The 12,394-nt window shown below is 37.7% G+C and overlaps 2 protein-coding genes across 11 annotated transcripts in view; one reads left to right on the top strand and one right to left on the bottom strand.

The window, feature by feature from the left end:
- The window catches only part of KCNIP4 (potassium voltage-gated channel interacting protein 4), a 407,041-nt gene that overhangs the window by 383,188 nt on the left and 11,459 nt on the right, over nucleotides 1-12,394 (top strand). For all 9 annotated transcript variants that reach the window (XM_027642611.1, XM_027642607.1, XM_027642606.1 and 6 more), the window contains 2 exons: nucleotides 2,952-3,021; nucleotides 7,197-7,267. In XM_027642611.1, coding sequence (XP_027498412.1) covers nucleotides 2,952-3,021; nucleotides 7,197-7,267 — 141 coding nt within the window. The remainder of the gene's footprint in view (nucleotides 1-2,951; nucleotides 3,022-7,196; nucleotides 7,268-12,394) is intronic.
- The window catches only part of PACRGL (parkin coregulated like), a 36,741-nt gene continuing 24,698 nt past the window's right edge, over nucleotides 352-12,394 (bottom strand). The window contains exon 9 of one of the 2 annotated variants that reach the window (XR_003527558.1): nucleotides 352-859. The gene's annotated coding sequence lies outside the window, so the exon portion shown is untranslated. Of the gene's footprint in view, nucleotides 860-1,304; nucleotides 2,984-12,394 lie in introns of those variants that run through there. The other variant, XR_003527556.1, reaches the window with a different exon arrangement.

The following is a 12,394-nucleotide window of genomic DNA, read 5'->3' as shown; positions in this document are numbered from 1 at the left end:
AAGGAAATTCCAAGCTAAAGAAAGAAAAGTTTTGAACTGATAGTTCTGGTAAGAGTAATTGGTCAGCATCACAGATTTTTAATGAATGTTCTTAAAACACTACAGACCTTCAAGGATGGAGAAGGTGTTACCAGCAATGCTGTGCCAAAGAACAGAGGAAAATACAGAGGGTCAGCCTAGAGCAACTCAAACTGTCATTCCCGGGTCTGCTAATAAATAATTCTCTGAAAGTAGGTTGCCTTTTCAAGCAATGATTCTTTCAAACAGTATGGTGATACCAAAGCTTATTAAGTGACAGGAAAAAAATACTACCCTTAAATGAGGAATGTAGATCATGTATTTTTTTTAAAAAAAGGCTCCTAAGTAATTTTGAACTAACGAATAATAAATCAGACAGATTTTTGCAGAGTACCCTTAATTCTCCTCTAGCTCTTGACAGCTACAGGCTAAGGACTGACAGAGTTGGAGTTGCTGGCACTTCCTGTAAAAAAGGGGAGAGCACTCTTTGCAAAATGAGTATAGTTTGAATGTCTTTGTCATCCAAGGAAAAGGGAGAAAAATTGCATTGCATGTTAATAAGCCATAGAGTTAGAAAAACTTAGATGCTCATTTTGTCAGTCATTATTTATTAAGTGTCTCAGGAAAAAAAAGTCAGTACCTGACCTGTACAAATTCAGATATGCAGGTTTTCTCTTTAATTCCTTCAAAATGTGCCTAGCTATTTTGTTTTCTGAAAAAAAAAATTACCTGCAGAACAGAAAGAAGTCACTGCTTCTTTTTCTAAATTCCAAAGTAATGTATTATCCTTTCACATACCCACTCATCTCAGGGGAAAGGCTGTGTTCTTCCTTGTGCAGGTCTGGGAATGACGTAGATTATATACCAATGTATTCTTGAAAGAGGAACTTATAAAATACCTTTGTTACATTGTCTACATTGAATTACTATAATGTTATATCAGTATGTATCTGAACAATTCACTGAAGTTTTCTTTATTGTGCTTTGACTCCAAGTAAAAATACTGCCCTCTTGCATGCACTTCTACAACTCCAGAAGGCTTCACATAAAAAGACAAGCAGAGTAGTAGAATCATAAAGCCATAGAATCATCGAGGTTGGAAAAGACATCTGAGATCATTAAGTCCAACCATTAAGCCAGCACTGCCAAGTCCACAACTAAACCATGTTCCTAAGTGCCACATCTACAGAACTTTAAATGTCTTCATCGATGATGTCTCAACCACTTCCCTGAGCAGGCTATTCCAATGCTTGATAACCCTTTTGGTGAAGAAATTTTCCCTATTACTCCGTCTGAACCTCACCTGGGACAACATGAAGCCATTTCCTCTCGTCCTATTGCTTGTTACTTGGGAGACCAACTGTAAGCCTGCTAGGAGCCAGAGACACTGGCCCATCTGACTGCAGTCTTTTTGGGAAGCTGGTAAAGCAGAGAGAGATGTTTTAGATGCCTCCATACCCAGCAACATGACAGCCAAGGAGATGCCTCCTCAATTAATGGATTACTCTTTACCTGATGAAGGGTAGAGATGTTCCTGCCATTCCCCAAAGGCTTTGGTTCGAAAGGCAGTGCAGCCAGTATATCTGGTCTTACAGAGACCTGTGCTCTAATTCTGACTCCATAGCTGTCAGCCTCTGTGGCTGGGAACAAATAATTTTGTATGTCTATCTACGACACAATTGTTTGTCTGTCTGATCAAACAGAATTGTTTCTTACTGTGTGCTGGCACATACTTAGTTATGATGAAAAGCAGATTTTGGCTGAGAAAAGTGACATAAAACCTAAATAATCCTAGATCTACAGAACTGACATCCATTTATCAGATGGTGCATTTGTCTCTCAGTTAGCAAGATTACACTATTTGTTTCTTTGCAGAAGCTGTCAGAACTATAGCTCATTGGTCTTTATTTTATCTAATTAAAATACCATTTTTTCTCACATGAAAAGCTATTATTACACTGGTAAAAGATATTTCACTGCTCTTTATCTTCATTTAAAGCTATTTCGTTTCCCCAGTGTAGGACTAGGAGCATATATGTTTGAACCCTCAGTCCAAATAGCATGGAAACTGACAAAAATAAATGTATGAACCTTAGCACTTAATTTGTATTTTCTTGCTTATCTTTGTTTCTAAAAATTCTTTCCTTTTAAGGCTTTTTTTCACCCTCTGTGTTAAAGAAGGAATTAAGGCAAAAAAGGAATTAAGTGCATTGCCCAAAGTCATCTCCTCAGTCTGACAAATTCAGGACTAGAAATCGGCTCTCTGGTCTTTGATATTTATGTGCAACTTAGTAAACCATACAGTATTCCTTCTGCTTTTCCTACCTCTTTACATAAGTAATTTTTCTGAAGTCACAACTCTAATCATCTTTTTTCTTCTCCTTCACTTCCTTTCTTTTTTTTTTTTAGCCACTCTGTTCTGACACTTCCTGCTTATTCTTTCTTATATATATTTCAGTTTATGAAAAAGATGTAAAGAGGCAAAAGGTTCTGCAAGGTTTGAATAAGATCTTCAATGTCAGGGTCTTTTGAATTCATTGAATATAACTCTTCCAGTTGAATTTTACTGCATGTTCTGTCAGTAATATATAAGTGCTTACATTCCTGCTTGATTTCCATACCATGCAAATGTTGCTTGCAGCTGCAGGAGTGACAGCAATGGCTCCATGCTGTGCAGCAGGGCAGTTGCTGCTCATTTGCGTCACTCAGGTGGCAACTGAAATTGAGATACATGGCACAAAAGAAGTTTTTATCTCATGGGATTTCTTTAGAAAGATACTTCAATGTGATAAACATTTAATATTTGGTTGAAAGTGCAAAGTCACACATGTTAAACTGTCAGAGTCACATACATGTTGTGAATGGTCTTGTGAACACGAGTTGACTGGACCAGATTGGATGGTATTTATTTCTTGTCTTTCACTTTCTTCCAGGAATGCCCCAGTGGTGTTGTCAATGAAGAAACCTTCAAAGAGATTTACTCTCAGTTCTTTCCACAGGGAGGTGAGTACTTGGCAGACATAATTAATACTACAGTATATTTGGTAGTTCCTAAGTCTGACAAAAGAGCCTGTTCAAATTAACAAGATTGTTGCCTCAAGCTCTGTCTGAACTCATGGCATACTTCCTTAATGGTTGGACACATTTTAAAGTATATATTCCTGAATGAAATACAGTGATATCTACAAGAAGTCAGTCTTTTGTTATGAAGTTACTACCTGTGCTTGGGTACCATTGAAAACAAAGTTTCTCTGAGTAGGTTATTTATTTTTAAACTTTCTAAACAGTCTTCTCAGTTCTCTTTTATTCCAAAAAAACCCTTTTTACAGTAGGAGGAACCATAGAGGGCACTACAGGTACCCCCTAATATCGACGGCAGAACCCTCTTTAATGCTATGGAGTTTCCCTTCTTAAATGAGGGCTTTTTTTGCTAACCTTGATTTCAATTAATTGATTTCCAGGGGCTTCAAAATTTCTTTATCTCCACTATCTTTTGGTGCAATGAAGGTAACACAAAAATAAGGAATGTACACTTTTCTGTGGAAAAATCCCAACAAACCAACAAACCACAAACTTTTTTTTCTTTCACATTTCATTTTAACAAAATACAGCAAAAAGTCAGATTTTTAGCAGTGTAGAAAAGTACTGAATCCAGATAATTCAGTCATCTGTAACAGATGTTGTGTACTAGTGAGAGGATTTCTGGCTTTCTTAATAAAGCTGTTTCAGACACCTCAACAAAGAGCACTGAGAAGTGACCATCAGAATTCATCCCCTTCCTCCCCTCATTCTCCATGGCCTTCACACAGTGGCATACAGCCTTGGCAGTACATAAATGCAGCACAAACAAATGTGAAAGCCTTATTTAGTTTTCCTCAGAAGTTCAGGAGGAATATTCGGTGAAAATGGCAGAAGAGTTGAATGTCCTTGGAAGAGTAACAGCTCACATCAATATTCCTTTAATTTCTATGGGCCTACTGAGTCTTGAACTGTTTTATGTAAGTTTTGTGCTGTTTTGTAAGGTGCCTGTGTTAACTTTTGCCTTTTCTGAGAAGTACAGGAGTTCAAGTCTATTCTTTGTTCCTCACATTAGCCAAAATATTCTCAAAGCCCAATTAATTCTCAGTATTTGTATATCCCTGCATGTTAACGGGGTGAGATCATAATATATAGGTGTCTAGTTAAGCAGCCAGACTGGATTCTTAAATCTTTGAATTTATTGCCAAAATATTGTGTCCAGCTGAGGCCTTTAAATTTCAGTTGTGCTAAAAATAATGGTTTTATCTATGTCTGAATATTAAAGAGGAAAAAGAAAAAGCTTGAAAGTTGTCCCCAAATTAAAACACGCCTTACACATATTTTCGGGCTCCAGTTATCTATGTAATGCAAACCCAGGTACAACATGATGAATCATTATAATAGTTCATATCTGAGCAAACAGAATGTAAGATTTTAAGCTTCAGGGCAACCAAAGTAATTTTTAAATATTAACCAACAAGTCACTTCATTAGGTAACTTTCAAGACTGTCCAGGACAAGGTACAGGAGGACTATAAACAGGACAAGGGGCCAGAAGAGTAATAAAGGATATGACATTGGATTGCAGTAAAACCGATGTGTTTTAAAGGCAGAAGTTAATTTGTAAAAAGCTTTCCATGCCAGAAAGGGCACCCCAGTAACTTCTTTTTAGAAAACCACTGCCATACAGGTGAATGAATAGGCCCCCTCGGTGCATGCAATGGATCACCTGAAATATAACTTGGGATTTTTCCTCAGCCAGGCAGGTTGTAGATAAGAATCCACACTCTGGATAATTATTACACTCCTCCATCACTTACAAACAAAACAGATCATGCTCGTAGTTTGATGAGCCATATTCTTCGATGTAAAATGACTATCATTTTTTCTCTCTGATGTTTAAAATGCTTTGATGGTGTTTTTCAAAGGAATTCTAATTTAATATCTGTTCCTGTCTTAACCTGTCAAAGTAGCGATTTATCCTCCTAGTTATGATATCAGATCCCTGGAAAAAAATATTTAATTTAAAAACTTAAAATTTTGTCAAACATGATTAATGTTCAAGATTTAGGAGGGCAGGAGCAGAGGGGAATTAGATTAAGTAGCTCTAATTAAAAGACTAGTGTACCTTATCCTGCTGTGGTTTTGAAGGCAAAATTTCAAACCAGAACTGCTTGAACAAACAACTCTGAAAAAGGCCTATCAGAAAGAAAAGGTTCTTCAACTAGAGACTTTTTTTTGTCCAGATACCACCAAAAAAATTAGTATATTGTATCATGTATGGGCAACAAACAAAATATCTTTATGCTCACCCTTGTGTTTTTTGTATATCTACAAAAATAATTAGAAATATTTCAGATATTTTTAAGAAATTAATGCCAAGAGAATGGAAAGCTATTTAAAATTCAGTTTACAGTAATTATACCTCTATTATATGTTTTTTCCCTGAAGATGATTTACATGGTATATTCTGTTGCACAACAGAAGTCTCAGTAGATTATAGAAAATATGACTATTAAAATCTTAAATATAAATTGAAGTCAACTAATTTACATTTTTCAGTTAAAGTGTGAATTTATCTGCTAGTCCGTGCTTAAGCAATTACACTGGTGACCGGATACATGGAAGAATGAATAACTGCTTCAGTAGTGTGGATTTTTTTAATACTCTGAAAAGGCATTAACAGACATAAGGCTTAAAGGTTGCATTTTTTCTTGTTGTGATTATTTCACATCATATGAAATTAACATATTGAAGTAAGACCAGAGACTTTTTTTACAAATGCCAGGTCTGAATATGCGAAGGACAAAGTTCTGAGTTTTGGTATATTTGGTTCTTTAGAGTCAAGGTGGCATTTCAGGTGAGTGACCCAAGACTGACACTCAGTTTAATACAAAACAATATTTTGGACTGTGACAAATAAAGGCTTGCAGGATTGATACAAAAAGTAAAATGGTTTAGTGCCAAGAAATCAGAAAAAAAGCATCTCAGCACTGGTGAGGTTTTTCCATGATAGGGAGAGGTTTGTTCTGCAAAGGGACACTGCTTTCATAACACTTCTCCCTTTATTACAGGTTTGTGAGATTAATGTTAATTAACCTAAACTTATTGCAAATATATGAAGTAGAAAGAGCAAAGATATGAGTATTAAAAGTAAACAAAGCCTCATCCTACATTAATTTGCATGGTTTTGAGGGAGAGAAAAGGCACTGAGGAAAGCTGACTTTCCACAACCCCAGCAGCTTGTACCTCACATGCACAGGGCAGTGTGAGATATGAAGAGATAAGTTCTCTCTTCACAATATATTACTCCTGGAGCAGTGGAAATAGAAAGATGAATCTTTACAATAAATTAGAGTCTTAACAGACTTATATTGATGCTGTCTTGTGTTTCTAAAATGAATCAATGTGCACTGGGGAGTAGGTTTGAAAAGTACACAAATAATCAGTGAAGGGATTGCTTGTTTAAGGTCATCTTTCAGAGTCTTACTGACCATTTAGTCAGTCATAGCCAGTTTTCCCAAGGTTTTCAAGCACTTAGCCCTCATGCAACAATAATAGGAATTAAGTAGCAAACCAGCTTTAAGAATCTGCTTCTCAGGAGAGGATTTTCTCTCATCCATGGGTGAGCATATGACCTGATCACAGCAGCATCTTTCTGACAAGATCAGCTTCAACCTGGGAAACAGGTCTGTCTCCAGAGTGAAACCAATATACCAGAGGCACCGATGGTAGTGTCTGCTTCCTTCATTTAGAGTGAACAAATGAACACATTTTTCATTTTAAATATGTGAGATAAATCCCTCATCACCATCGTTTAGCATTCCCATTAACACAGGTTGTTTCAGAGTACAATAACGTCATCTTTTCTATTTGCTCAGGTATCACTGATTAGCAAAAATGGGAATAAAACCAAATAGAGATATTCTAGAAGAAAATTTTGGATTTTCAGTTCTTAGCAGTGTTTCTATCCATGTCTTGCACTTATAATTTATCCCTCTTCCTCTGACAAAAATGAAGTTTAAACTTAATTGAAACTTCAGTCTTGTTATGAAATTTTGGTAACAAAGTATATCTTGGTCTCATATAGTTTTAATAGAATGAAATTACATTAAATAATATGTGTTTACGGTGAATTATTTTTGCTGGTTTAAATTTTAGATTCCACAACGTATGCACATTTTCTGTTTAATGCATTTGACACTGATCACAACGGATCTGTAAGTTTTGAGGTAAGTGATACTGTTGCTTCTTTTTCTGAAACTATTTTGCCATTCCTTGTAATTAAGTCCAGTATGGTGGACTTTATTATATGGTTTTAATTATGAAAAATTTAGCTTATGTGACTCAAGTTTCAAGTTTTTCCAATGTAATAACAAAAGTCATTATTGTACAATTGTATATTCCATACTGGTAACTCAGACTGTGCTACTATGTAATATTTTTATAAATCTGCTCATTTAAAAGGTAACTCAATTTATACACAAGTTACCCAAAATAGTCATTATCTTCCTCTGCGCTTCTGCAAGGTAGGAAGGTCTCTGAACTACAACTAATGTTATGGAGATGACTCAGACAAAATAGGATGGCTCATACACTCTATTAGTTTCCAGAAAGGACTAGAAAAAGGCTTTAAAGAAAATGTTTTTAAAAGCACAAGAGTTTCAAATTCATCCTTCCTCCATTTAGCTGCCCAGTCCCAGTTCTGCCTTTCCCTGGTAAGACTGATGTCATCAACACAATAACATGGTAAAAAGGGACCTCACTGCAATAGTGTAGATGAGAACAGTCTATATAAAATACTGCAAAGGATATATTATTTTAAGCTGTAGAATTTTTAAAAAATAGCTAATTTGCAAAAGGATGTGTTTGCTTTGGTTTGTTTTGCTTTGATTTGTTGCGGTTATAATGAATGGATGATTTCCTTACAACTTGTGATTGGATTGTGATAAATATACCCACTTTAAATTTATTGAAATGGCCCATACACGTTTTTATGATTTTCTTTACTGAATGATTTTGTGAGGTCTGAAAGATTTTTTTTTAAGCATTTTCATTGCTTTATTATTGATGCAATAGAAGAAGACTCGTCAAGCAGGTGCACTGTGATCAGAAATCTATACCTCAACTGAGACTATAACCAGATAATTTTGTGGGGGATTATTTGCATCTATTTAAAAAAACCCCAACAAATATGAACCCCATCTACCTTTTTCTGGGCAGCTGAAATCAGTGGGCTCTATGTGAAACTAGAAGCAGGAATGGAAGTTTTATTCATATCTTCTGTACATAGGCTAATTCTACAGGGAATCTTTTTGGTCAAATCATAGAATCATACAATGGTTTTAGTTTGAAGGGACCTTAAAGATCCTCTAGTTCCAACACACCTGCCATGGGCAGGGACACTTCCCACTGGACCAGGTTGCTCAGTGCCCCCCATCCAGACTGGCCTTGAACACTTCCAGGGATGGGGCATCCACAGCTTCTCTGGGCAACCTGTTTCAGTGCCTCACCATCCTCACAGTGAAGAACTTCCTTCTATATCTAACCTAAATTTCTCCTCTTTCAGTTTCAGGAACAGCAGAGGCAATGAGAAAAAGCATTTTTAGAATCAGTAGCTGAAAAGTATTTCTGCTGTTATAATGGGAACAAAAGAAGCTTTTGTACCTTTCCTGGTCAATTTGTTGCCATTTGTATCTCAGACAGAAAGCCTTAAGAAATGCACTAGATTTAAAACCCCTTTTAAGGGTTTTGATTACCTCACAGGGCAGGTCTGTGCACAAAAAGAAAAAAAAGGCTTTGGAATAAAATAAATCTGAGAAATATAAGCAGCAGTGGGGGGTTTTTTATTACTAAAACATATTTCCAGCTAATCAGGTCAGACGTGAGTGATCCAGACTTTCATATTATTTTCACTAATTGTGAATCCAACATAATTCTGCTGCTGTCAAAAGACTCTTGCTTCTGTGTCCTTGTAGCAACATTGTACTAACAAACTGTATGATAGCCATTCCAAAAGCATCCTCCTGAAGTTAAAGTATGGGGTTTTTTTTCAAATCTCATTAAAGGTAGCTTCAAAATGTGAATGTAGATATTATGAAATGTGAATAATACAATAATCTAATTTTTTTCCTGCTCCTTTTTATCCTAGGTGCAACTGTGCCATATTCTTTCTGTTCCATCTGTATTCTAGTTTTCTAATTTCCATTAGAAAAACAACAAAAGTAAACAGTTCAAAAGGTAGAGAGGGAGTGATTTAAAAGTTTGGAGAACAAATAATCATTCTTTCCAGTTTACTTTCTATATCAAAGTGTAGGAGTAAATACAACTCAATATAATGACCTATGATGAAAAACACTGGTTATCTTCTGTGTAAAAAGGATATGAAAATCTGAAATTTCATAGCAAAATTCTTTTGTAGGTAAGAATGACATTTGTTTTGTGTTGCACTCTCCATTTTCTGATGAATCAGTGGTAGCTGGAGTTGCGGGTAAAAGGAGAATTTGTTCTAGCTTTTTGCTCTTTTTTCCTCAAATTTTCAACCATCAACAGTGAAGTGTTAAAATTTAGCACAACTTAAAAGCACACCTCAATTACATGAGATAGCTTGGTGAGATTGTTATGTCCTTAGAGTTTTGTCAGCCCTGAATCTGTATGCTCTCTGATAAGAGTCAGGATCTCTAAGTGAAGCATTTTATGTAGCATAAAGAAGCAAACTCATTAAATAGGTACTTGAACTTATTTCTCCTTATCCCATGACTGAATCAGTTTTGAGACGAGCTTATTTCATTAGTTATGCCAAGTAGTTTTGCTTTAACATGAGAGACAGAGTTTCTGAAGGCCTAGTGACCCAGCTATTGAAGGGCTCTTTGGACATATTATGAAATGAAGTTCTTTTTTCCATCAGACAGAGACAGATGTGAAAGCAAAGTTTCCACTTGCTGCATATATATTGCCACAGAACGAAAATGAAGATCTGGGCCTTAAGGCTATTTACACTGCCAGGAAAAGGGAGGCTAATTAACTTTAAACATATTGTCAAAGGTAAAGCACATTGCACATACAACCATCCAAATAGTATCCTTTGTTTGTGCAGATTAAGGCTATTCTAAATATGACTTTGCTGAAAGTCACTCAATAATTCCACTACTTCTCAATGCCTTAAAGCACAAAGCTGTGCCCAAACACAATGGAGATGTTTAAAGATTTTTGTCATATTTAATCAAAACCAAACTTGTATTTGTTTTTTTCAAACAATTATTAATATTGCTTAGCAAAGTTCTTGGTGATTTTCTAATTGCATTATTTCCCAATTGTTACCTGAGAATTTTTCATCAGGGCCTTGGGTTGACCCTGACTGTATTCTAGGCACCCACTAAAATCACTAAGAGCTGGGAGAAGTCACACAGGCAAAACAAAACTCAACGTGAGGATGGTACTAAAATTTATTACTAACAGGATAAGAGCTAAAGAGTGAGAAATAAAACAGTCTTAAACACACTTTCCAACCACCCCTCCTTCCTTCCATGTTCTCCCTCCTCTCCCTGCATCAGTGCAGGAAAAGAAGTCCACTCATAGGGCAACAGGTCTTCCAAGTCTGCTGTCCTGTGGGTCACCCTTCCATGGACTGCAGGGGGACAGCCTGCTTCACCATGGTCTTCACCATGGGCTACAGGGGAGCCAAAGCTCTGAGTCCTTCCCCTATTCTGTGGGGTCCCTTCCATGGGAAACAGTCCTTGATGGACCTCTCCAATGTGGGCCCACACCCCCCCTTCCAGGCTGCAGATCTTCCATATCTGCCGTTCCGTAGGTCATTCCTCCATAGGGTGCAGGGGGTCTCTGCACCCCGATGATATTTCATAGGATGCAGTCTTTAACAGATGAGTTGCACCGATGTGGGTCCCCCACAGGGCCATGAATTGCATCCTCCCTGGGAATAACCAGCTCTGGCGCAGACTCCTCTCTCCATGGCCCAAGCCAGCTCAGTTCCAGTGCCATGCCTGCCCTGGGCCGGGGCTTCCGTCAGCAACCCCCCCCCGGCTCCAATCTCTTCTGTGCAACAAACTTTTTCTTAAATATGTTATCACAGAGGCGCAACAATTGGCTCTCCCTTGGCCAACAGCAGGAAGTCCCTCCTGTAGCCAGCTATCATTGGCTCCACAGGGGGAAAACTTCTAGTAGCTTCTAACAGAAATCACCCCATGTAGCACCCCCCACTACCAAAAAAAAAAATAATAGCCACAGAAACCCACAACAATCAGTTAATAAACTAGCAAGCATGCTAACTCAGTTCCATAGAGGAGTACAGTTCTTAAGATCAAACACAACTTTGATATTTCATTAATAATAAAAGTGATTTCCAAGGCAGTAATGTAAGGGCAGTAGTTTAGTGAATCATAGAATCATAGAATGTCTTGGATTTGACGGGACCTTAAAGATCATCTAGTTCCAACCAGCCTGCCACAGGCGGGGGTATCTTCCACTAGACCAGGTTGCTCAGTGCCCTGTCCAACCTGGCCTTGAACACTTCCAGGGATGGGGCATCCACAGCTTCTCTGGGCAACCTGTACCAGTGCTTCAACATCCTTACAGTAAAGAGTTTCTTCCTAATATCTAATCTAAACCTACTCTTTGTCAGTTTAAAGTCATTCCCCCTTGTCCTATCAATACATGTCCTTGTGTAAAGGACATGTCCTTCTCCAGCTCTCTTGTACCCCTCTTTAGGTACTTGGATGCTGCTATAAGGTGTCCCTGGAGTTTTCTCCAGGCTGAACAAGTCCTACTCCCTCAGCCTGTCTTCATAGCAGAGGTACTCCAGTCCTTTGATCAGCTTTGTGGCTCTTCTCTTGACTTGTTTCAGCAGGTCCATGTCCTTGGGATCCAGAGCTGGATGTAGTACTCCAGGTGGGGTCTTGTGAGAGCAGAGGGGCAGAATTGCCTCCCTCGATCTGCTGGTCATGCTGCTTTTGATGCAGCTAAGGACAGAGTTGTCTTTCTGGGCTGTTAGTGCACGTTGCCAGGTCATGTTGAGCTTCTTGTCAACCAACACTCCCAAGACCTTCTCCTCTGGGCTACTCTCAATCCATTTTCTGGCCAGCCTGTATTTGGGCTTCAGATTGCCCTGACCCAGGTGCAGGACCTTGAACTTGGCCTTGTTGAAATTCAGGAGGCTAACAAGAAGGATTCTCTGGGTTCAACACAAAAAGCTTTGTTCATGTTATGTAGCAAATGAACTAATTTTTCTCAGGGCAGTGGTGATCTCATAAAATGCTATTTTACCACCAGCTGATTTAAAGTCACTACAAAGAAATAATACATTTCCTCTTAACAGCAGCTCCTCCTCTGTGACCTTTGTTTTA

Source organism: Corapipo altera, unplaced genomic scaffold (assembly GCF_003945725.1).
Source record: "Corapipo altera isolate COAL_440 unplaced genomic scaffold, ASM394572v1 22, whole genome shotgun sequence".
Lineage (NCBI taxonomy): Eukaryota > Metazoa > Chordata > Aves > Passeriformes > Pipridae > Corapipo > Corapipo altera.
The sequence above is the reverse complement of the archived record's forward strand: the minus strand, read 5'-3'. Positions and strand labels throughout refer to the sequence as shown.